Here is a 24,448-nt window from a genome sequence, read left to right as displayed (position 1 = left end):
CCTCAAGCCGACGGGGCGGGGGTGAGAGAGGGGACCCTGTTACGTTCCCAAGCCAGTCTGGTGGCCTTTTAGGGAAGTTTTGCTGAGGCCCGATGCTCATGGCCTCAGTGTGGTTTATGGGGTGTGTCCTGGGGAGAACTGTGGATCCCGGGTCAACACCAGGGGTTGGGGGGTGGGGGGCTCTTGCCCCACCCACTGGCTCTCCCAGGTGTGGCTGAGCAGAGGCCCGCGGGCTGAGCTGAGGGGAGGGGAAGCCTGGAGAGGCCGAGAGGGTCCGACCTGGGGGGGCCCAGTAGCCTGGCCTTTACTCTGAGGGCGGTGGGGAACCCCAAGGGGCTGATGGGCTGGATCTGAGGTGTGATGCCAGGGGTGGGAGGGTGATGGTGAGGTAAGATGGCAGCTGAAGGTAGGCTGAGAGGCCTTGCACCGGGGCAGCCGAGAGAGAGAGAGAGAGAGAGAGAGAGAGAGAGAGAGAGAGAGAAAGAGAGAGAGGAGCTGGTGGGATGGGGGTGGGGAAATCAGCAGGCTAGGGAGGGGTCAAGGCCGCATGGTGTCTAGCTGTCATGCTGGACTGTGGTTCTTAATATTAAAAACAAGAAGCGATGCAGTTGTGGGGGGGAGTGGGGGTGGGCTCGGGGCTGACGGAACACGTGGTGTGCGGGAGCTGGGCATCCGGGGAGCCTGGGCTGCAGCTCAGGAGATGCAGGGTCCGGGGGCCGCTGAGTGGGGTTGTGTGGGGGAAACGCGGGGTGGAAAGGCGGAAGGAACCAGCCTGGATGTGTGCTCTCATCACAGCCTAACACACTCTCCGGTTTGTCTTCCAGAAGAAAAGGACCGGAAGTGAGCGCAGGGGCAGAGCGGAGTCTCCAGCGTGTACCTCATCCTGATGGTGCCCAGCATTCGCCCGCTCCCGCCTGCCACCACGCCGGCCAGCCGCTCGCTCACCGGGCCCTCCCGACGGAGGCTGGACTGGCCCCCGGTCCTGCCCCATGGCCGTCGTCCCCTCTGTCTGCCTGGGGGCCCTACTGCGTGTCTCCGGGACGCTCCTGGGGAGTTTGCCCCCGAAGCTCTGGCCCGGGAGGGGCCTGCCCAGAAGCCAGAGCTGGTGGCCATCCTGAGACGCAGAGCCCTGCACCCCCAAATCCAAGAGCACCTTCCGGAGCCCGTGCCCCCTTGCTTGGAGGCTGGGCTTTCCTCGGTGCCAGGCGTCTCTACCGAAACAGGACTCCTTCGGGCCCCGCCCTCTAGCTGTGACCTCTCACTTAGTGCCTGGTCTGCGAGCTGGTCAGCTGGGGGCGGGAGGGGACATCTGGGCCCAGCTGTGCACAGCCAGGGCAGGCCACCCCCACCCACTCTGCGCTGCTTCCACAGAGGCGGCTCCTGAGGGCTCTGGCCTCTTTCTGTTTATGTGCACAGGGAGCTGAAGGGTCAGAGAGACAGGAGTGGGGAGGAGGCTGGGCCAGGACCCTCTCCTGGGAGACAGCCAGCCTGCCTGCCTCTGCTCGCCTCACTCCTGGACTCGGGGTCTCGGTCCTAAGCAGACGACGCGTGTCCTCTCGGTGCCGCCTTGTCTACCCAGCAGCGGCCGGGCCTGCCTTCTGTGTGCCTGGCAGCTGAGACCTCAGCTCTCCTGCGTCCCTGACAGCCATGCCCTCCCACCCAGTCCCACGCCTGCCCGTCTCGTGGTCCGCACGGCTCGGTGACCCTGAGTCGCTGGGCTCTTGGCCTCACTCTTGGCCCCAACCCCTCACACCGGAGAGCTGAAAGGATGCCGCTCAGAATGGCTAGCTGGCCAGGCACTTCTCTCCCTCCGGCAAGATCCGCGTGGATCGTGTGTCGGGCGGGAGGGAGAGCCTTTGATGGACAGAATGTTCCTGTAACCCAGCTTTTGCCCCTTTGGCAAGAATTAGTTGTAGAAGAAAGCCCTGAGTAAATGACGTGTCCTCTCCCTACCGAGTGTACAAAGTGATTATTTATATGCAAATCAAGACTCACATTCCTGTCCTGCCCGCCCCCACCTTCCCCTCGGCCTGCCTTGCCTGCCTTGCGACTAGTGGGCTCCAGGCTCTATGGCACCTCCCCCACCCCTCCCCTCGCTCACAGGTTCTGGAGGGGCTGAGAAATGCAGAGCTGGGCTGGCGGGGGGGGGGGGGGGGGGGGTAGGAGGGGATGTGGGGGTGTGGGGAGGGGATCTTGGTGGAGGCAGGACCTTGCCCACCTGCTGACGTGCAGTTTGGTGAAATAAAGGTTGAGTGCCTGGGACATGGGAGGACGTCGGTGTCTGTGTTCCCGGAAAGTGGTCCCACCATCTGCCCTCATCTACCTGGGGTCCCCCACCCCAGAAAGCCTCTGCGAAGGTCCGAGGCGCCCCCGTCGCCAGCTAGGGATCCTTGTCTTTTGAAATCAGGCCCAGGGGAGGCTCAGACTTCCCGAGCCTGCTCCTCCCAGAAATCGCACTTGACCGTTTGTGCTCGTGTTCAAAGCCCTTTAAAGCAGTGGTTCTCAGCCTTCCTAACGCCGCGACCCTTTCATACAGTTCCTCATGTTGTGGTGACCCCCAATTTCATTGTGACAAATTGAACATAATTAAAGCATAGTGATTAATCACAAAAACGATATGTAATCATATGTGTGTTTTCCAATGGTCTTAGGCGACCCCTGTGAAAGGGTCGTTCGACCCCCAAAGGGGTCGCGACCCACAGGTTGAGAACCGCTGCTTTACACACATGGCAATTCACACGTCACCAGGAGGAGCCTGAGGCTGGGAGGGGTTCAAAGCGTGCCTGGGGCAGGGCTGGGCCTAGAGCCTTGGCTGCTCTGTAGGTCTATGACGCCCTGAGTTTTCTCTCTCGGTTTCCTTCCCCTCCTGGAGCCCGGATGCCATCCGCTTCTGGCCCTTCTGAGCCCAGCTCCCATGTGCCTCCCGAGGCCGCCTCAGCTCAGAGTCTGGAGCCTCAGCTCGTGCTGCTGGAGGCCCCCTCCTGACCCCCCGGGGGCCTGCCCCGGAGCAGGGTCTCTGGGAAGCAAATCGCCTGTTTCCCCATCCCCGGTGACCCCCTGGAGGGAAGACTCACTAGGAAGGTTCCAGATCTTTTCAGCAGCCCTGGGAAGGGGAAGCAGTGCTGCCCACAGGGCCCGAGGCGGGACTGACCACATAATGTGCTGGGCTCAGTGCCAATGAAAATGTGGAGCCCCTTGCTCAAAGATTAAGATTTTCATAACTGACAGCAGCACAGTGGACCCAGCGCAGGCCCTTCTGAACACGGGTTCCCAGAGGCCACATGTCCATGCAGCCCGCTGTGACCGCAGGAGCCAGGCCCGCCCTGGGGAGCGCCCAGGGTTCAGTTGCGGGGAGGGCAGAAGGGCCATCCAGCCCTCTCAGACCACAAAAACCTTTCCATCCTCCTCGTCTGCAGGGTCCTCAACCAGCTCCATGCGACGGGCCAGGCGGGGTCAGGGCGCACCTTACAGACAAGGAGGCGAGGCCCCCTGAGAGCCTGACACCGGGCTGGCCACATGGAGGCAGACAGGCAGGGCTTGGAGATAAGATGAGCCGGGGCTCCCGGCCGCCGCCGGGGCTCAGGGCCAGGCCGGCCTGAGCCTGGCCTTGTCCAGCCGCAGCATGGAGCCCGACCGGCCAAGATGGAGCAGCCAAGGTAAACAGAGGTTCCCCACCTCACCGCCGCCCGCCAGGGGCAGGAGGGAATTCCAGGGCAAGCCCGGCACGCTTCCCGCGGGCTCAGAGGTGCAGCTGCCAAAACGCTCACGGCCTCCCCGTACCCCCTTCAGCCACCAGGACTTGGTGCTCCCCATGTCCCCACGCTGCGCCCCTCACAGGGTAGGAGGGACCCCAGCTGGGGCTGCACTGGGAGAAATGAAGGGACAAAAACAGAAAACGAAGACCGGTGCCCATACAAGACCCAAATGCAGGTGACCTAGCAGCTGTGTTCACCGTAGCCCCAAACCGGAAACAGCCCAGATGTCCGTCAGCAGGGGAAGGACAGACAGGCAGCGGTGTGTCCGCACCATGGGCTATGCGGCAATAAAAAGGAACATGCCCATATATGCAGCGGCACGGATGGCGCCGAAAACCCTGGTGCTGAGTAAGAGAAGCCAGACACCAAGAGAGCGGATCCTGTGCCCACCTCCATGAGGTCCCAGAACAGGCAGCGCACGTCTGTAGCGAGCGAGCAGGTCACAGGGCCTGGGGCTGGAAAGGGGCTGGCGGGGCAGAGGCAACATCTAGGGAGACGGGTGGGGGGTCACATGCATTTGTCAAAACTCATGGGCCTGTGCCTGAAATGCGCACTTTTAAATCCCATGTGAAGTAGCCCTCGATGCAGTTTGATTTGGAAGAAAAAACAGGAGGAGCCAGAGGAGGTGGGGGAGGCACGCAGCTGCCATGCGGGTGCAGGGGAGTTGGCATCCTCGGTAAACGGGGAGGCCACCACCTCCCAAGGGAGCTCAGTGTCTGAGGGGCCATGAGGAACCCCACATCCAGGGGCAGGAAGAGGCTGGGGACCAAGAGGAAATAGCCCAAGAGGAGGAGCATTACGGGGGAAGTGCGGGGCGGGCGATGCCTCAGATACTTAGGGGGAGAGGCTCCATCCGGCCCTGATCACAGTGGGGCATAAAGGAAGCCAGAGAAGCAGTACGAGGTCTGAGCAATGGGGAGAAGTCACCCTTGGGGGCCCCCGCTGCAGCCACGCCACAGCTGCCCACTCCCCCACCGCCCCTTGGCAGTCTCTGTTAGGCCGGCTCAGGGCCCTGCTCCGGCCGGTGCCTGAGGGGCTGTGGCACTGGGTGGGGTCGGGGGTTGGACTGAACTCTGCGGGCAGAGGTGTGGCCCCTGCAGCCGTGGGACTCTCAATGGCTAAGGAGACCCGTTGGAGCCTGTGCTGACCCCCTGAGGGCCCGGGCCGGCCTCCAGGATGGGCACACGGCCCCGTCCACGCTCCGCAGGGCCGCTAAATTTAGCCAGGCAGGGGAGGCTGTCCTGGGGCCGAGCGCTTGGCAGCACAGCCTTGTCTCCCTACAAGGCCTGGCCGGTGCCCAAGCTGGACACCCGGCCTTTGGGCTTATAAGGCCGGTCTGGAGACACCCAAGTGCTGGAATCTGGGGGGGGGGGGCTCAGGGCCAAGCTCTCAGACTTTGGGGAGCCTCCTTCCTGGCGACCGGCAGACATGGGAGCCGCTTGCTGCGTGATCTTGGGCAAGGCACTCAACTTGCCAGCCTCAGTTTCCTTGTCTGTAAAATGAGGATTCGAGTGCCTGCCTCCCAGGGCTGATTTTAAAACGCCTACTGATGGCAAAGGAACCGGGTCCCTATAAACTCCAACCCCTGCCCTGCCACCTCCGTTCCCCACGCCTAGAATAGCACAGGTGTCTGTCCTTGGGAGGCTGGGGCTGGGGCCGGGGGCAGGAAAGCACAGGCCTCAGGTGGAAAGGTCTATCTGAGAACCAGTGAGAAGAGACATTGACCTCACCAGTGACCTTGGGACTTTAGTAGCAAAAACTTTAATGTGTCCCCAGCTGGGTTGCTCAGTGGTTACAGCGTTAGCCCGCGGACTGAAGGGTCTCGGGTTCCATTCCGGTCAAGGGCAGACCCCTAAGTTGCGGCTCAATCAGGGTGGGTGTGGGAGGCAACCAATCGATGTGTCTGTCTCACATCGATGTTTCTCTCTCTGTGTCTCTACCTCTCCCTTCTACTCTCTAAAAATCAAGGAGAGTATATGCTTGGGTGAGGATTAGCAACAATAACAAAAATTTAAAAATATATTTTTAAAAAATTTTAAACAGAAAATTAATTTGGGGAGAGAGAAGTTATTGCTTGTATTTCTTTTTCTTTTGGGCGTTCTTTGTTTGTGGTAACATCCAGATGAGACAGTCCCCCTTACCAGTCTGCTGTGGTGTTTTGTTAATCCTCACCTGAGGATATTTTCCTTTGATTTTAAGAGAGAGTGGAGGGGAGGGGGAGAGACAGAGAGAGACACACACATCGATTGTTTGCCTCCCACGCACACCTCAACCAGGACTGAGATTGAGCCTGCAACCGGGATACGTTCCCTTGAACAGAATCGAACCCAGGACCCTCCAGTCCGCAGGCCGGTGCTCTATCCACTGACCAAGCCGGCTAGGGCCTTGCCCATCTGTCTTCTGAGTGTCAGGGTCAGAACTGAGGCCATAACAGCAGCACGCGTGCGTACCCCAAGCAAGTGTGTCTGAGTGCTGAGCGGACGCACTGGAGCCTGTGCCCACCCCCCTGAAGGCCTGGGCTGGCCTCCAGGAAGGACGCAGGCCCCGCCACACTCCACGGAGTGAAATTTTAGACAGGCAGGGGGGCCACCAGTCCATCTGTCCATCTGCCCCTCAGCAAGCCTGGATCCTTGGAGGAGAAGGAGGAGAGGGAGGAAGAGGAGGAGGAGGAGGAGGAGGAAGGGGAGGAGGAGGAGGAGGGGGAGGGGCAGGGGGAGGAGGAGGAGGAGGAAGGGGAGGAGGAGGAGGAGGGGGAGGAGGAGGAAGGGGAGGAGGAGGAGAAGGGGAGGGGCAGGGGGAGGAGGAGGAGGAGGAGGAGGAGGAGGAGGAGGCCATGGTAATGGTATGAAAGGGACAGGCACCGATCAGAGAATGACTGCCTGTCTTCCCTCCCTCTCCCCCTCTCCTTTGCCCCTTCCCCCCTTATCTAGCACCTGCTGCCCTCCTGAGTGTGGTGCGCCAGCGGGGATGTGAGTGGAGTGGACACAGATGGCTTAGACACAGTGTCAGCATCCTCCCCACTCCCCATCGCAAGCAGTTCTCGTCCTGAGCCTGCTCTTCCCAGTGCCACAGGGTCAGCTGGGAAGGCGACAGTCCCTTTTGTCTGGGGTCAAGACGGGGCCAAGGGGATGCTACTGCCACAGCTCTGGCTCCCAGCATCTCTGGATTTTTTCTTAGAAAAGCCCAGGATGTGGTTCTCGCTGGCCCCCTTGGAGATGGCGTCCGACAGACTGTTGAGCTTGAGACTGGCAGGAACTCTGTGTGGGGTGAGGCTGATCTGTTTGACAGGGGGACTGGCCTGGGGTGCGGGATGGGGCCCCTTGCCGTCCAGAAAGTGGCTCTGCTCAGACAAGCAGCTAGGGTTCCCAGCCGGGGCCTGGCTCCTTGCCCAGAGCAATTTCCCAGCTCAAGGCCTGCCAGGAAGACGACTCCTATCAGCCTTCAGGCTGAGGCAGCTCGGGCTTGGGGGACGCAGTGGCTCTGAGGACACCCAGCCTCACCTCCCAGCTTCCATGGAGGGAGCCCTGGGGACATTCAAGGACAGGAGGCCGGACTGCAGGCCAGGAGGCTTTCTTGCTTCCAGCTGGGTCCTTCCGTATGGCCCAGGTGAGCCTGGGCAAGTCATTTGTCCTCTGAGCTCCTCTCTGCTTCTATTTCTTAAAATTTATATTTATTAACGTCAGAGAGAGAGGAAGATCCATCTGTTGCTTCACTTATTTATGCATCCATGGCCCTGGCAGGGAACTGGACAGCAACACTTCGGTGCCCCGGAAGATGCCCAACCAACCGAGCCACAGCGGCCAGGGCAGCGCCACACTCTTTATCTGCAACAGGAGGTGGGGGTTGAGGAAGGCCTCCAGTTCTAAGGGCTCCGAGAGCTAACGGGCACCCCCCACCCTATCCCCATCCTGGGGGTCCCTGCCTTCGGGGCCTGCATGGGGGTTAAAGGCAGGAGCCCAAGAGGGGCTGCACCCCAAGCTCAATAGTGGCCTCGAGCTCTCTGAGCTCAGTGTTATCAGGATGCATCCCTGGGGAAATCCCATTGTGGTCCCCATTTCTCAGATAAGGAAGCAGGCTCAGAGAGGACGGGAAAGCCCCCCTCAGCCCCCCCTTCCCTCCCGGGCAGCAAATGGCAGGGCCAGGGTTGGCCACCGAGCCCGTTTGGTGCCAGGCTTTCTCGCTGGGTCTCGGGGTGCCATGGCGATGTGCACCAGATGTGGCCCTGGCCTGGCCCCTGCTCCCTCTGCTCATCCGGGAGGTGGAGGTGAGGCTGGAACCGGACAGACGGTGGGTGGGCGAGGTCAGGGGTGGAGGTGCCAGGCCTCACGCTGAGGGTGCCTGGGCCAGGCCGGGCTGGGACGCAGGGGCAGTGGATGGGCGGTGGATGGGCAGCCGAGGACGGGGTTGGAGGTCTCGCTGTGGGCGCCGGAAGTGTCAGGGCTGGACCTTAAGCGGCCCTCCTTCCTCCCTGCAGTCCTGGCTGTCGCCCCCGGGCTGAAGGTGGGGGATGTTTGGCTGTGGGGTGGGTCCCTGGCAGGGGGGGGGGTGGGGGGCCCTCCAGCCTGCAGCCACGCTGCCCACCGTGTGGGGGGCTGACAGCTTATCTGGCCGTGTGATGGCTGCGTGGTTTCCTGCCAACAGCTTCTGTTTCCGGAGGCCCAGCAGGGCGCTGGCGGCGGGGGCGGGGCCACGGGGGCCTCGGGGCTGGTGACCCTGCCAGCTCCGCCCCCGTCCATCTTTGGGAATTTATTTGTCCACAGGCTCGGCTGTCCCTCAGTCCATTGCCTGCCAGGGACCCAAAGCTGCTCTGGGCACCCCAGGTCCTCCCTCCCCACCCGGGCGCCTGCAGCTGACCTCTGACTCCTGACCTCTGGCCCCACCTGCCCGCCCTGAGCTGCCCTGGGCCAGGGGACCTGGTGGTCGCGCACCCAGAGGGCGAAGGCTGCGCGGGCTCGGCCCTCGCCCCGCGGGCCCAGCATGGCGCGGCGGCTGCAGGATGAGCTGGCCGCCTTCTTCTTCGAGTACGACACGCCCCGCATGGTGCTCGTGCGCAACAAGAAGGTGGGCATCATCTTCCGGCTGATCCAGCTCGTGGTTCTGGTCTACGTGATCGGGTGAGTCGGGGCCCCTCCCTGCGGCCCTCTCATGCCAGGCCTGCCCTCTCGGCTCCGGGATGCCCCCCCCCTCCGTGACCCCAAGGAGCCCCCCTTCCTTGCCACTGGTTGTCCTTCTGGACAAACCCTGGGGCTGGTGAGAAAGAGTGGGAGCCAGTAGCCCCCTGGCGAGATGGAGGCTCTGAGGCACAGAGGGGAGCCCCGTCCTGGGTCACCTGGGCAACGAGGGCAAACCCGCTGGGTTCTGTGGGACAGACTCGCCAGGACCGGCTCCCTGAAGCAGTGAGTGGCTTCGGGGGCTCAGCCAGGGTCCCTCTACCTCTGACCCCAAAGCCCAGCCAGCCGGTCCTGAGGCAGAGCCCCTCCCCACCCGACAGGCCCAGCTCCCAGGGCCCTGCCTAAATGAGAGGCACCCTGGGGTATTTGAGAACACCTGGGCCTTAATGAGGGCATATCAGGCAAAGGTTGGAGGTCATCCTGGCCCCAGGGATGACAGCTCCTCTCTGGGCCTCCTGGGCCTGTCCCATCGTCCCAGGAGTTCCGGGACGGAAGCAAGGGCAGCCTCCCCCAGCCTGGCTGTTCCAGGGACCCTGCATGGCTGTCTTCCCGAAATCAGTCTGGCTGCCCTGGGAGCCAAGGCTGGCCTGGCAGGGGCTTGCACATATGTGCTTGTATGAACACACGTGTGTGTGGTGTGTGGATGCATGTGTCGTACCCAGAGCTCTGTGTGGGTACGTGTGCCCTCATGTGTCTGTGTGCGCAATGGGTGTGGCTGCTGGGTGTGCCTCTGGGGCTGGATGCCCACCTGTGCATGCCCTGTGGCTGAGGTGGGTGGGTGCCTGGTGCATGTGCCCCTGATTGGGGGGGGGTGCATCATGTCCACTCACAGCAGAGGGCTCCTAGGGGAGCTCAGCCCCTGCTGGGAGTCTGGGGCACCTGGCAGCCTCGGCCTGACTGCCATGTGATCCCAAGGTCCCTGCCCCTCTGGTCTCCGTGTCCCCATTTTTGCTGTGGGACCAAACCAGGACTGCTGCCTGGAGCCCAGGAAGCTTAAGAGTCCTGTTCCCCCAGGGCCTCTGGCATCCAACAGCCTTCCCTCTGCCCCACCTGGACCCCAAGGCCTGAGAGCTGTCAAGGGCAGCCAGGGCTGGTGAAGGACCCCTTCCGGCTCCTCTCTCCTGTTCACAAACCAGGTTGACATCTGCAGTGTCGTCTGAGCTTGTGAGGGAAATCAAGGCTCAGAGAGGAGCAGTGGGGTTTCTGGTGACAGGAAAGTCCCTGTTAGAGCTGAGGCCTCCTGACCCCGGGGCCCGGCTCTGCCTCTCCGTTCCCAGCTCACAAGGGCCCCTTTCTAACGGGGCACTGCTGGTGTGCTGCCGGCACGAGACGGGCCTGAACCTCCGCCCTCCGGGGAGGAAAGAGGTGGCTTGCCCACCCCTCACCCCCTAGGGAGGCGGGAGAGCGCTGTCCTGCGTGGCCCTGTGGCTCCCTCTCTGCTCCAGGGCAGCACGGGGAGCAGCGCCAGGGCCCTCTGGTCGCGACTGTCCGGGGAAAGGGACAGTCCTCCCACGCCCCCCACACCCCATCCCCGGTGCAGCATATGCCTCAAGCCACCATTCCGTCCTGAGCACAGGCCTCCAGTGACGGGGACCTCACTACCTCGCTCCCCCGCTTCCACCCTCCGAAGACATCCGCTCAGTTTCCAGATAGATGCGGCCTCCTCCGCCTCAGTGAGGCTCAGAGGCACTGAGTGGTTTAGCCTGGACCTCACAGCGAGAAAGTGGCCGAACCAGGACATGAATCCGACTGTGTGGCTCCAAAGGCGGCCTTGATATCCTGGAAGGGAAACCCACTGAGGGACGGGGACTGACCACCCAAGTCCCAGCGCAGAGCCGAAGGCAGGGCCCCTCCAACACCCCTCAGCCCCACCCTCAAGTCTAGAAGTCAACCTTCCACCCCTGCTTGGGCTGGGACTCCTGCTGTCTCTGGCGCCCTCGTCTGGCCATGCCCACAGCTGCAGACGGAAACCCGCCTGGATTTGGTTTTACTCTCAGTCTTCCATTTCCCAACGGTCCCGGGGAGTTGGGGTGGGGAAACCCCTTCTAAAGGCATGCACAGAAGTTCAACCGTTTCCCTCTCCTGAGAAAGGATGGCCTTTCTTCAGTTACACACACATGCACACACACACACACACGCACACACACACACACCTCTTTCCAAGGCCCCTGTCCGTCAGTGTCTGGTCCTGAGGGTGTTGCAGGAGAAATGCCAGGCTCCGGACACCAGCGACAGGGGCACAGCCCAGGTGGGGGATGGGCAGCCACAGAGACAGAACTGGACAGAGGGACATTGGGGGACAACCACTCAGATGAAGAGAGAGGCTCTGAGACTTAGAAACGGAGAGAGTTACTGAGACAGGCAGGGAGGCTGAGGTGCCGAGAAGCTGACCGGGTTCCGAGGAGGGGGACTGAGGCTGTGTTCTCATCCGGCGCCCTGTTCCAGGCAGCCCAGGGCAGGAGGAGGGAGCAGGTGGGCCTGAGGCCCTGATAGGCTGTGCAAAGACTTTTTTTTTGGCTCACATTATGGTGGTTAATTCGTAGTGGCATTTCTCCTGGGCAGCAATGAGCTCTCCATAACTGGTGGTGTGCAGGCAGTGGGGCTGCCGTCCACGATCTAGCAGGCCCATAAAAGGGTGTGCTGAGACATGTCCCTGCCTGGGGTGTTTAGGTCAAGGGGGGAGAAAGATCTTTCTGGGGCACTCAGGAGAGTCCAAGGGGACTTGTGAATGCCGCTTGGGGAGGGGAGCCTGGAAGGCTTCCTGGAGGAGGTGACACAGTGGTGGAACCAACCTTGAACTTTTCCTTAGGCCCCCCTGGGCCTCTTCTCACCTCAATCCTCACCCTGTCCCTGTGCACCCTCATACAGCTCTTGAATCATGCACTCCTGAGACCTCCAAATGGATCCTGGAGCACACCAACCAGGGATGAGAGCAGGTACAAGTTAATGCTGGGAGAAATGTATCTGAAGACATTTCTTTTTTGTTGTTAATCCTCACCCAAGGATATTTTTTTCTATTGATTTTTAGAGAGCATGGAAGGGAAGGAGGGGGGAGAAAGAGAGAAAGGTGTGAGAGAGACACATCGATTGGTTGCCTCCTGCACATGGCCTGATCCAGGCTGGAATTGGGCCTGCAACCCAGGTACATGCCCTTGACCAGGAATCAAACCTGGACCCTTCGGTCCGAGGGCCGACGCTCTAACCACTTAGCAACCAGCCAGGGCTGAAGACATTTCTGCAGCATCTTTTCCATGCCTGGTGCTATGTCGGGCTTCATGGGACAGAGGTGGGGACAGGGTAGGCAGAGGGGAGAACAAGGAGATGAGGATGAATTAGCCGGAACTCCTTTGGTTCCTAGACACAGAAACTGATCAAACTGTATTTATGTAACTGAAACACCGACGCAGGCTTCAGGCCTGCGTGGATCCTCCATGGAGGCCACAGGAGGAGCAAGCTCTACGTCTCATCCAGGAGACGAGGCGTTCAGGCTGGTCCCGTCTGGGCTCTCCAGGGAAGCCAGCCAGGATCTAGCTCCCTCTGCCCCGGCTCTGCTCTCCCTGGCCTCAGGCAGGCTCTCTGTCCTCGAGTGGCAAATGGCCCCCAGCAACTCTGAGCTGACATCCCACCAGCTGAGCCTCCCCTGGGGCACAAGAACATCTCCTTCCCGGGAGTTCCAGCGGAAGTCCTGGGTCCATCGCTTCCTGGCCTAGGTTGGGTCATGAACCCAGCTCAGAACCAATCACTGTGGCCAAGGAGTGGATGCCCTGATTGGTGGACCCGGCTGTCTGGCCGCCTTGTCCAAGCAGGGCTGTGGGGACGCAGCGTGTGACCAAAGGCCCTGGGCCAGCAGGAAAGGAGCAAGGCAGCCCTGGCCAGTGTTGCTCAGTAGCTAGAGTGTCAGCCGGAGGACCGAAGGGTCTGGGGTTTGATTCCCAGTCAAGGGCACCTACCTCAGGGGCAGGTTCGATCCCTGGCCCCAGTTCGGGTGTGAGCAGGAGGCAGGAGGCAACCAATTGATGTTTCTCTTCTCTCTCTCTCTCTCTCTCTCTCTCTCTCCTCCTACCTCCCTTTCATTCTCTCTAAAAAATTAATGGCAAAAATGTCCTCAGGTGAGGATTAAAAAATAATAATAATAATAAAGAAAGGAGCCAAGGAGAGGAACTGGAGGAATGAGCGGGGCCACCGGCTCAGGCCTCTGAACCCGCCAGGGCTGAGAGCGTGGGCTTCCTCCTGCAGGCAGCTGTCTCTTGGAGGGTGTCTAGCAGGGGAAGGCCTGGGGCAGGCAGGTGCTGGGGTGGGGGTGAGGCCAGAGGCAGGACAGCCATGAAGAGGCGACAGTGATGAGAGGCAGAAGCAGTGAGTATGGACGACAGACATCATCACTCTGGCGGGCCCCACACCAGGGTGGCCACATTCAGCTCCTGCCCCTCACTGCCCAGCTCCTGCCCCTCACTGCCCAGCTCCTGCCCCTCACTGCTCAGCTCCTGCCCCTCACTGCCCAGCTCCTGCTCCTCACTGCTCAGCTCCTGCCCCTCACTGCCCAGCTCCTGCCCCTCACTGCCCAGCTCCTGCCCCTCACTGCCCAGCTCCTGCCCCTCACTGCCCAGCTTCTGCCCCTCACTGCTGCAGGGAGACATGTGCTCGGCACGGCCAGAGTTTCCGACTTCTTAGGAGCAGTGGGAAACTGGACCTTATGGGTGAAAGGAACCTCTTTATTTGCCGAGGTTAGAAACTCATTCAAACATTTAAAAATAAACCATCAGCGTGACTTGTCTGTAGACGGCATGCTGACCAGCCTCTGAGCCCCAGCGTGGGCCCCAGCTCTGACCTCAGCCCCTTCCTGGCTCCGAGTCTGGCTGGCCCCTCCCCGAGTCTGCTCTGCCCCATAGCTCGTATGAGGCCTGGTCAGCTCCTGCCTGTGCCTGGGTGACCCCCTGCCCTCCCTGCCCCAAGCCAGAGCTGCCCCAGCATCCGCCCAGCTCCTCCCGGCTCCCACAACAAACCCCTCTGGCCCTTAGAGGAAAGCCGAGGGCGGCCAGGAGAGACCAGAGAGTGGGCATGGAGGACAGGAAGGGCGGGCGGATGACGCCCGGGTTTTGGGCCTACAGACGGGGCACCAGAGGAGCAAGTTCTGGGGACACACGAGGCATTCTCATGGGTCCCGTTGGGTTTTTACTTTGAGATATAATTCACATGCGATCACATTCACCATTTTAAAATATACCATTTGGTGGGTTTTAGCATAATCACAAATTTGGGCAACCATCACCACGATCCAATTCCAGACATTTTCACTATTCAAAAGTAACAAACAAACAAGCCCCACCTTGTGCCCCTGAGCAATCACTCTCCCCTCCCCTCCCATGCCCCTTGCCCATCCCGGACATTTCACAGAAGTCAAGTCATACAACGTGCGGCCTTGTGTGCTGGCTTTTGCCACCTCGCACACCGTGTGTGGGGCTCGTCCAGGTGGTAGGTGTATCGGCACTTCCTCCCCTTCTGTGGCTGAATAATAGTCCACGGTGTGGATCCCCCACGTGTTGTTTATCCACTCGTTGGTTCAAGGACATCGGGTTGTTTCCACTTTTGTTCCTCACAAAGAATGTTGCTGTGAACATTTGTGGGCATGTTTTTGCATGGACGTACGTGGTCAGGATACCTATAAATGGAATCGCTGGGTCAAATGGAAATTCCATGTCTGACTTTTTGAGGAAACGCTGACTTTTCCAAAGGGTCGGCTTAGGTTGGAGGAGCCTGTGGGGTGTCGGGGTGGGGCCGGGGCAGAGGCGAGGAATGTGTGTCACCAATCGGTGAGTGCAGACTTTTGGGTTGTTTTGTTCACTTCTGTATTTTTAGCGTCTAGGAAAGTACTTGGCACATAGTAGGGCAGGGGTGGGGCATCTTTTTCCTGCTGAGGGCCATTTGGATATTTATATCATTTGTGGGCCATACAAAATTATCAACTTAAAAGTTAGCCTGCTACAGTCGGTCAAACATTTAATTAGCTCACCCCTGGTGCCTTGGCAGGGCCAGACCAAATGGTTTTGCTGGCCTGACGTTCCCCCGGTAATAGGGGTTGATAAATAAATATTTGTTGAATGACAAATGAATGCGTGGGATTGAATTTTGGGAGAGAGTAAAGAAGTGGAGGTAGGAACCCTGGCGCACAGTGGGTCTGTGATAGCTCGCACGGGATTCTGCCTGCACTGGGGATGGAGGCCAGGCCGATGGGGGCAGATGGACATTGAAAGAATTAGTGAAGGAAGAGTAGGGACAGTGAAAACAGGAGACTGACTTACTGTGTGCCTATGCATCCTCATTCATTTAATGGGAACTCATGGGAATCCCCAACCACCTCCACTCTTTTCCTTCCAGGGGACCAGCCCCACTGCTCATGCGAGGCCGGGCCCTGCTTGTGTTTGTGCAATGAACAGTCTTTGTGGGAGGTGTCACCACCTCCGTCTTACTGAGAAAGCCAGGGCTCAGAGAGGTTTAGTTTCCGGCCAGAAGCCACACAGCGTGAGTGGCAGTGCCGGTGCCTGAACCTCGGCCTCTAGGCCGTTCCAATATGCGGCCTCTTCCATGAGAGGCCGCTGGAGAAGAGAGAGAGGGTTTTGCTGAGAATGAGGTGGGTAGGAAGGGAAAGAGCATTTCTGGAAGGGGAGGGACTTCAATAACGGCCGGTGTTTGGGGCATTAGGTGCCCCTGGTGGCTTCCCAGAGTGGTGACAGCAAGGCTGGGTCAGGCTTTGGAGGAGTGGGCCTGGCACCATGGTCTGTTGAGTGTTTCCTTCCCACGCCCCGCGTGGGTCAGGGTTCAGGAACTGGAAGCAGAGCCGCACGCAAATGAAAATGAAAAGACAAGAGATAATTTGGAAATATTGGGGGACCAGGCGGGCAAGTCCAACTCAAGGGGAAGGACCTCCTCCCGTGCTCAGGCCTCACCAAGCTTTTATTGATCTGGGATGCACCCATAGCATAGCCCTTAGGCAGGCGACCCCTTGCAACAGGCAGACTAGCCCATCAGCAAGGATTTACATAATAATAAATGGGGGAGCAGTTTCAGCTACCACTGTCTGGACAAACAGAGGTAGCGCCTAGCTCCGACCTTTGCTAGGGCTTCAAAGGCACCCAGCCTTGGGGGGGGGGGGGGGCCTCTGTCTACGCTTATCAGATAGTGAAGTCAATAAACAGTTTCCCACAATGGTCATTCTTTTACTAACCAGAACTGAGGTCCCAGATGCCAGATTATATCTTTCCCATTGACCCCCAGGACTGACAGCCCCCAGGGCACAAAGTCAAGAGTGGCTGCACCGGCCCCAGCATGCAGCCTCCTGGGCCTCTGCTTCCTCCCCCAACCCCCCCCCCCCCCCCCCCGCACCTCTGGCCCTGGCCACACCTGATGCCCAGTGGAGGGGCAGAGTCCCGGGCTGCGGCCCTGAGCCTGGGTCTCCCTCTGACCCGGGAGAGGTGCTCCCCAGGCCTCCATTTTCTCATCTATATTGTGAGGAGTTGGTGTGGGGCAACGAGAGAAATGCTGCTGGACACTGGGGTCCGGGGTGCCCAGAGGCCAGTGATCTCCTCTGCAGCTTGGGCATGAAGCCCGAGGCCGTCCTGGAGGAAGCAACCTAAGGAGGGCGGGGCATAGGTGAGACAGCAGGAGGCAGTGAGACAGGTTCAGGACCCAGAGTTGGGGGCCTTTGTCATGTCTTACCTGTTGCCTCCTGGGACCTGCAGGGGGCAGCAGTGACCCGGCTTAGGCATGGGGTGAGGGTGGGGTAGCTTGGCTCCAGTGCCGGCTGGGCGAGGGGCTTGCAGAAAGAGGAATGGACTATGGGAGGTGAGAGGAGGACATTGGTGGGCTGCCTTCCTGGGCCTGGATCAGGGAGCCAGCTCCTGGAGAGCTAGCAGTGACTCTGGGGCTAAGAGGCCTGGAGAATTCCGTTACCGGGCACGGGAGGGGGCAGAATTCCGTTACCGGGCACGGGAGGGGGCAGAATTCCGTTACCAGGCACGGGAGAGGGGCTCTGAGCTCTGCTTGGACAGGTAGACTGAGGGTAGAGTGAGGGGTGAAGGGGGCACAAATACACCTGCCCCATCAGACCTGCCCATAGGTGCGCTCATGGATTTGCCCTGGGGATACGAAGCCACAAACTCTGGACACACACCCACAGAGACAGGGGTCTGAGGAAGAGAACCACACTCTGGATAGAAGTGTTTCCAGGGCTGTCGGTCGTAAGCGACAGAGACCAAAGCCAAACTGGCTTACATAAAGGAAGGGGATTTATTAGCTCAGGAAAAGTCCAGAAGTAGATTTCTCATGCCTTAGGCCTGGCTGAGTCCAGGTGCTAAAACAACATGGCAGGAGTCTGCCACCCTCCACTTCCTGGCCTGGCTTTCTCTAAATTGGCTTCCTTCTCACGCTTGCCCTGTGAGGTAGCAAAGATAACTCGCCATCGTTTTGATCTTGGAGCCACCTTGCTTAGCCACCCAGCAGAGAGGATGTCTTTTTCCCAATAATTCCAAGAAGAATCCTGGCCTCCCTGCTGGAACGCCCGGGTCATGTGCTCATCCTTAGACCCATCACTGTTGCTAGGGTGATGGAACATTGATTGGCAAGCCTTGCTCATGTGCCTACCCCTGGGGCTAAGAGGGAGGGGGGCCCCGCGGAACCTTCCAGATTGAAAGTGGAGAATGCACAGGAATAGGGGTTCTCGATGCCGGGAAGAGAAGGCCAGGATTCCCCAGGAGAGCTGGGGGGCCTCCCGCCCGAGCCACTCCCACAAGGGCCGTGACAGGGGCCAGAGGCTGCCAGGCGTGCGGGGTCGTGCTCTGCTGTTTTTCTGTGGGAGGCCCTCGGGGAGGAAGGAGTCCTCTCATGAGGACTCGGGTTCAAGATGCTTGGCCTTCAGGCACCAGCAAGTTCTGCTCTTGGAAAAGGACCTGACAGAGCCCTTCAGTGGGTCTCCTCCCCGGGAATTAGTTATTTTCAGAACGAAAAGGATGGTGGAACTTCAGGCACTGGCCAGCGGGGGGAGGTAGTGGTTCTCCTGCCTGCAGCCCAAGGTGTAGCTTTAGGAGCAGAGAGTGGCTCAGAAATGCATCTTTTTCCTCTTTTTAAAAAAAATATATTTTTATTGATTTCAGAGAGGAAGGGAGAGGAGAGAGAGATAGAAACATCAATGATGAGAGAACCATTGATCAGCTGCCTCCCCCACGCCCCACACTGGGGGTTGAGGAGCCCGCAACCCAAGCATGTGCCCTGACCGGGAATCGAACGGTGACCTCCTGGTTCATAGGTTGATGCTCAACCACTGAGCAGCGCTGGCCAGGCAGAAGTGCATCTTGGGAGGCAAAGGGAAAGGACTTGGCCTGTCCAGCTGTTGCCAGCACAGCCGTCCTGAGCGACCCCTGTGCTCCCACTCTCTGCAGGTGGGTCTTTTTCTATGAGAAGGGCTACCAGACCTCGAGCGGCCTCATCAGCAGCGTGTCTGTGAAACTCAAGGGTCTGGCTGTGACGCAGCTGCCGGGCCTGGGCCCCCAGGTCTGGGACGTGGCTGACTACGTCTTCCCAGCCCAGGTGAGCTGACTCAGGGATGCACCTGCCACCCAGAGTCCTGGCTCAGAGCTGGGGCGGGCTCTCTCCCACCTCCCGGTGGGACCAGTCAGCTCCTACCTCTCTTGGGCTTCCGTTTCCCTGACTGGGATGAAGGGCACACGCAGCCTGCTAACACCCCCGCACGCTGACCCCGGGGCGTGTGGAGGACTGTGCTGCCTGCCGGGTGGGTTCTGGGAGCCGCTGGGCAGTGCTGGGCTCCTGGGGCTGTCCTCCCAGCCCAGAGCCCTGCCTCTCGCTTCCAGGGGGACAGCTCCTTCGTGGTCATGACCAATTTCATCGTGACCCCCCATCAGGCCCAAGGCTACTGTGCAGAGGTGAGGCTGCCGACCATCCCTCCTCCTTCACCCCAAGGGGAAAGTCACATGGAAGGAGAGGTCCCCTGGGCACTGGAGGTGAAGCTGGGGAGGCTTCCTGCGGGGGCCGCCGTGGAGGGATCCCAGGCATAGATTGACACGGAGTCACAGGCCCCCTTCGGCCCTGCTGGGGCTGCCCTGCCAGCTGCGTGCCAGGCAGGGTGCTGAGCCTCTATGCGGCCCAACCACAAGCCCCCACCTTCCCACCCTGCCAGCTGACACCAGCAGCTGGGCCTGAGCCCAGAGGGGGGAAGGAGGCCTTCAGCAAGGGTCACCCCAAAGGTATCCGAGACTCTGCCCCACACCCTCCCTAGGGCCCTGGGGGCGGGAGGGGCTCCTCTCAGGATCCCAGCCAAGGGGCCTGGAGCCAGCAGCTCTCCCCTCCCCCAGCATCCGGAAGGGGGCATCTGCGAGGACGACAGTGGCTGCACTCCAGGGAAGGCGGAAAGGAAGGCCCAAGGTAAGGTCGCCTCCTCCTGTCCCCTCCTCAGGCTTCCCCCACCAGGATGTCCTTTCTGCCCTCTCCCCTCCTGCCATCCTGACCTTGGCCTGCCCTGTCCCAGACCCAGCCACACTTCCGTCCTCGGGCTTCTGCTTTTGGGGGCCTCATCCAGGGGGAGTCCTAGGGATGGAGCCTGGAGGGTCCCCCCTGCCCTCCGCCCCCCAGCTGCACCCAGGACTTTCTCCCTTTCTCCAGGCATCCGCACAGGCAAGTGTGTGGCCTTCAATAACACCGTGAAGACGTGTGAGATCTTTGGCTGGTGCCCCGTGGAAGTAGATGATAGCGTCCCACGGTAACACCTGCTCCTTCCAGGGAGCTGGGAGCAGGATCCCCGAGCCCAGACAGAGGGTCCCTTAGTAGGACCAGGCCCCCCTTCTTCCAACCCTACCCTCTCTCCATCTGTGCAGCCCAGGCCAAAGAGCCCCTCGGGCCCTGGTCAAAGGCCCGAGAGTCTACCATTACAGCACACCACCCCAAAGCCACAGGAGGGTGCACCCCCCACACACACCTTGCCAGGCCCTGGTGGGTGCCCAGGGACTGCTGGGGAGGGGTGGTGAGGACGTGTGGTCTCCTTTAGCCCTGCCCTTCTCCGAGAGGCCGAGAACTTCACGCTCTTCATCAAGAACAGCATCAGCTTTCCACGCTTCGGGACCAACAGGTTGGTGGGGGAAGCGGGAAGATAGGCAGGCGGCTCCAGGAGGCTGCGGCTGCTGGCCTCAGCTGCCTGTGTCACCCCTGTTCCTGCTGCTTTCATGCTGGGCCCCTGGAGTGGGCTGTGGAAGGGGCATTTCTGGGGCCCACGAGGGATCTGCAAAGCTTCGGGGCATGGTGGGCGCCTCCCAGCTGGCACACTGCTGCTGCCAATGCCCTCTGCCCCATAGGAGCAACCTGGTGGAAGCAGTGGATGCCAAATACCTGAAGACGTGCCTCTTCCACAAGATCTCTCACCCGCTGTGCCCTATCTTCCATCTCGGCTATGTGGCGCGGGAGTCGGAGCAGAATTTCAGCAGCCTGGCCGAGAAGGTATTATGCCAGGCAAGTGGTGGGGGGGCGGGGTGCTGGGCCCGGGATCGTCAAGCCAATCAAGGCTTTTCAGGCCCAGGTAATCCACCTCTAGCCTCCCTGTGTGGGTTGAGTATAATGGGTTTATCCTCTAACGTTGGGGAGCAGGGTCAGGCCTGTCTCCTCAGCAGGGCCTGGAATGGAATGGCGCAGAGGAGGTGCCCAGAATGAATGGGCATGGGCAGATGTGGTCATCCGGATGTCTGCTGAGGTCCCACTGTTCTTAAAAATAGCAGATAAAAGCAGCTCGAATCCCAGGGCCCTGAGAAACCCTGGGAATTCCAGGGGCCAGATCCACATGGCCACCTGGGTTCGGAGAGAAGCATGAGAAAGAGCCAGCCTTGTGGGAAACGGGGGTGGGGGACTGCTGTGCAAAGGCCCCGAGGGGAAACTCGGTGTATCATAGAAACGCAGAAAGCTGGAGTGTGGGAGGCGGAGGTGGGCCAGAGAGGGTGACAGGCTTGACACTGAAGCAGTTTCTCAGCATCTCTTGTCAAGCCCAAGCAGGTTCCCTCTTCAAGAGGCTGCCGGCCCAGCTGCAAGGCCGTCTCCTGCCCTGAAACCCCAGAGCTTAACGCCCGTGTCCCGGCAGGGTGGGGCGATAGGCATCACCATCGACTGGAACTGCGACCTGGACTGGCGTGTGTGGCACTGCAAGCCCGTCTACCAGTTCCACAAGCTCAATGAAGAGAAAGACCTGGCTCAAGGCTTCAACTTCAGGTGCCTGCCAGGCCCCACCGGGGCACCTTCCCTCGGGGTCCTGTGGGCTCTTCTATTCCCAGAACCCTCAGGGCCAAGCAGGTGTCCCCGGGAGGGTAGCACAGGAACCGGGGCAGCTCCTGTCATCCTGGGGTTGACCACACAGGGAGCCAGCAGGGAGCAAGACCCTAGAGGCCTGAGCCCCTGCCCTGGTCTTGGTCCCCGGGAGGCCTCCCTGGCCAGGACTGGCTGGGAAATGGCTGGCCTCGGGAGCCAGGCTGAGGGTGGAGTACAGCATTCCTGGCACGAGGCCTGGGATCCTGCCTGCGGCTCCCCGTCTCTATAATGTTGGGGGGGGGGACTATCCTCAGGGACCTCCAAGGGCCCCTGCATCCCTGATGCTCTGGGAACTCCCCACCGAGAATGCTTCTCCATCATCCCCCCTGCAACCTCACTCCTTCCCCAAGGTTTGCCAAGTACTTCGTGGAGAATGGGACCAACTACCGGCATCTCTTCAAAGTGTTTGGGATTCGCTTCGACATCCTCGTGGACGGCAAGGTGAGTGACAGCGTGAGGGGCGGCCAGAGACACGCTCTCGGGCCCTGTGAGTGCCCGCTGGGCACCTGTGGTTACAGACGACTGCAGGCGGGTGGGCTTCCTTCGGCAGTTCTCCTCATTGCACAGGGGTGTGGGCACTGTTGAGGGCGGCCTTCCAGCTGTGACCACCCTCCTGCACTATCTCCCTGGGTGCAGGAAGGCAGAGCCAAGGTCAAAACCCAGGCTCCTGACGAGCCCCTGAGTCGCATGTAGAGGCAGACCCTGGGCAGCAGGCAGCGGGCCAGCCGACAGTGGAAGGGACACTGCCTGACCCCAGGCCTGGCCTTAGGGCTTCTGAGGAAGACCTTTCCAACGTGCCCCTGCTGACTGCTAACCCTCCCCTCCCCTGCCCTCACCCCCCCTACCCGCCCCCGCCCCTCCACCAGGCTGGGAAGTTTGACATCATTCCCACAATGACTACCATCGGCTCCGGGATTGGCATCTTCGGGGTGGTGAGTGCTGGGGACATGGGGTCACTGTGCTGGGGTCAGTCCCCCTCTTCCACATCTCAGTAGCAGCAACAAGTCTCTCACCCATAACTTGACGGTAATGGTCCATCCTTACTGAGCCCACCCCCCAACCCCACCCTAGACACACAGTATGTCTGCAGAAACTGAGGCCCACAGCTGGGGCAGGACCCAGGGGGGATGGGCAGTCTCGATTCCCCGAGGGGCCTCAGGGCCTCATCCCCCCTCCAGGACCCCGGGTCTGGATAGGGCAGGCTTCGGTCAGGGCCTCACAGACAGTAGGGATTCCCATGCTCTAGCCACCACCTCCCTGCCCGCAGGCCACGGTTCTCTGTGACCTGCTGCTGCTCCACATCCTGCCCAAGAGGCACTACTACAAGCAGAAGAAGTTCAAGTACGCGGAGGACATGGGGCCCGAGGCGGTAAGAGACGTCTGTCCGAGTCAGGCCCTTCAGAGGCCTCGGCCCCTAAGTCTGCGGTGGGGAGTCAACCGCTCCCCTGGGGCTGACTTGTGTCCCCCCAATGCTCACACAGCGGGAGCGGGACCCCGCGGCCACCAGCTCCACCCTGGGCCTGCAGGAGAACATGAAGACGTCCTGACCTCAGCCCCCGCTCCTGACTGGACGCAGCCTGAGGCTTCGGGCGGGGCCCTGGTGGAGGGGTCCCAGCCAGGGTAGAGGGGTCTCCTCTGGGGCTTGCCTGCCCACCCAGCCAGAAAGACACCAGTGTGCCAGCAGCTCAGGGGGGACGCCGGGAGAGACCTGCGCAACTCTGAGCTTTGGCTCCAACTCTGCACCCCGCCAAGCGCACCTCACCCAGCCTCAGCCTCTCCGGGCGCGGAGGAGGTACTGGTGCTGGGTGGCCCTCACACACTCCTCAGCTGGAGCTTCGTGCTTCTCGCTCTGGGTCCACCCATCCCACTCTCTAGGCCCGTGCTCTCCCATACGACACCCACTAGCCACCATGACTATTTAAATTTAAATGAATTAAAATGGAATAAAATAAAAAGCAGTTCCTCAGACCAGCCACATTATAACCACCAAGGAGACACGGGGCGGTGGCTGCCGTATGACACAGTACGGACATTTCAGCACCACAGAGAGTTCTCTGGGACAGCCCAGTTTCTCAGGGGCTCGGGTTTCCGTGGGGGAGCTTATCAACCATGCAGGCCCCTGGCCCACCCCAGACCCCCTGCACTGGGATCTGCAAGGCGAGCAAACTCCCCAGGCCATTTTAAGGACCTTCGTTAAAAGGTTCCCGATCAGGTATCAGACTTAGCCTGGGCCTGCAGCGCCTGGCAGGTGCCGGTAGTGAGCAGGTGTGTGGTGTGCTCACAAGCCCCGCAGTGTGTCGTGCACGCGCCTTCATGTGCACACTCACCTGAATGCACACCCCCTTCTACCCACACTGTGTATTTGAACAGCTTGGGCCTTGCAAACACAACCATCTGATCACACCCACACCCCCAAGCACAGACACCTGGTCCATACCATGCCACCTCCGTGGGACATGCTTCTCCCACGTGTGTCAGGCCAGGGCAGCCCTTCAGCCATGAATCCTAACTCAGCTACCTCTGGCCAGGTGGGAGCCTTGGCCAAACTCGGGGCTCCCTGCCTGTGGCCCAGCCCCAGCCCCCAAGGCCTGCCCTGCTCTGTCCGAACACAAGGTCTGGGGAAAGCGAGGGGTGAGTACAATAAAAGGAATGAGGACAAACCTCTGCCTCTGTACCTTCTTCTCAGCCTCTCTGGAACCCATCCATGCACTGTGGGTTGAGCTGAGTGACCTCTGAGGTCCTTCTGGATCTGCCGGTGGGTGGCGGTGAGCTGACGCTTTGCCCTGAGATCAGCAGGGTCAGTGCTGGGGGATAGCTCACCTCTATCCACGGGCCACTGTCCTGGCACAGCCCTGAACGTTGGAGCTCTTCCCAACCTCCACACACCCCTCCCATGCAGAGGAGGCCTGGCACTGGGACAAGCAGAGAACCAGTCTCATGAGGAGCCTCCGGAAAGCGGAGGTGAGGCAGGGGCTGGCTGCCCCAGGAGGGAGGCCCGGGGAACCCCAAAGAGGGAGGAAGGTCCTGAGTGAAGACAATATGGAAGGATTCTCCAGGGCCCTGCTGTGGGCATGACCACTCGTCTGAACTTAGAACCACGCAGGGTCTCTGGGCACCCCATCACCATGCTTTGTCTAGACCACAGCCCGATACAGTAGTCACCAACCACAT

The 24,448-nt window shown here is 60.4% G+C and overlaps 2 protein-coding genes across 4 annotated transcripts in view; both read left to right on the top strand.

The window, feature by feature from the left end:
• The window catches only part of ATP2A3 (ATPase sarcoplasmic/endoplasmic reticulum Ca2+ transporting 3), a 35,032-nt gene extending 32,424 nt beyond the window's left edge, over positions 1-2,608 (top strand). Inside the window, exon 21 of the mRNA XM_081110270.1 lies at positions 825-2,608. Coding sequence (XP_080966396.1) covers positions 825-844 — 20 coding nt within the window. The 3' untranslated portion in view covers positions 845-2,608. The remainder of the gene's footprint in view (positions 1-824) is intronic.
• Positions 2,609-6,726: 4,118 nt separating this feature from the next.
• On the top strand, positions 6,727-23,935 carry P2RX1 (purinergic receptor P2X 1). Of its 3 annotated transcripts, XM_081110627.1 has the most exons (13): positions 6,727-7,021; positions 8,516-8,869; positions 18,358-18,505; positions 18,787-18,858; positions 19,288-19,357; positions 19,595-19,691; positions 19,977-20,057; positions 20,281-20,422; positions 21,054-21,181; positions 21,628-21,718; positions 22,144-22,209; positions 22,545-22,646; positions 22,759-23,935. In XM_081110627.1, exons 2-13 carry the CDS (start codon positions 8,733-8,735, stop codon positions 22,822-22,824), a joined length of 1,200 nt encoding a protein of 399 aa, XP_080966753.1. In that variant the 5' UTR covers positions 6,727-7,021; positions 8,516-8,732; the 3' UTR covers positions 22,825-23,935. The 3 variants fall into 3 exon arrangements, with proteins under 3 accessions (XP_080966753.1, XP_080966752.1, XP_080966754.1); XM_081110626.1 differs by lacking the exon at positions 6,727-7,021 and having other exon boundaries at positions 8,427-8,869; positions 20,281-20,434; positions 22,759-23,934; XM_081110628.1 differs by lacking the exons at positions 6,727-7,021; positions 22,144-22,209 and having other exon boundaries at positions 8,427-8,869; positions 22,759-23,934.
• Positions 23,936-24,448: the final 513 nt, after the last annotated feature.

The sequence above is a fragment of the Myotis nattereri genome (assembly GCF_964212035.1).
Source record: "Myotis nattereri genome assembly, chromosome: 16".
Lineage (NCBI taxonomy): Eukaryota > Metazoa > Chordata > Mammalia > Chiroptera > Vespertilionidae > Myotis > Myotis nattereri.
The sequence above is the reverse complement of the archived record's forward strand: the minus strand, read 5'-3'. Positions and strand labels throughout refer to the sequence as shown.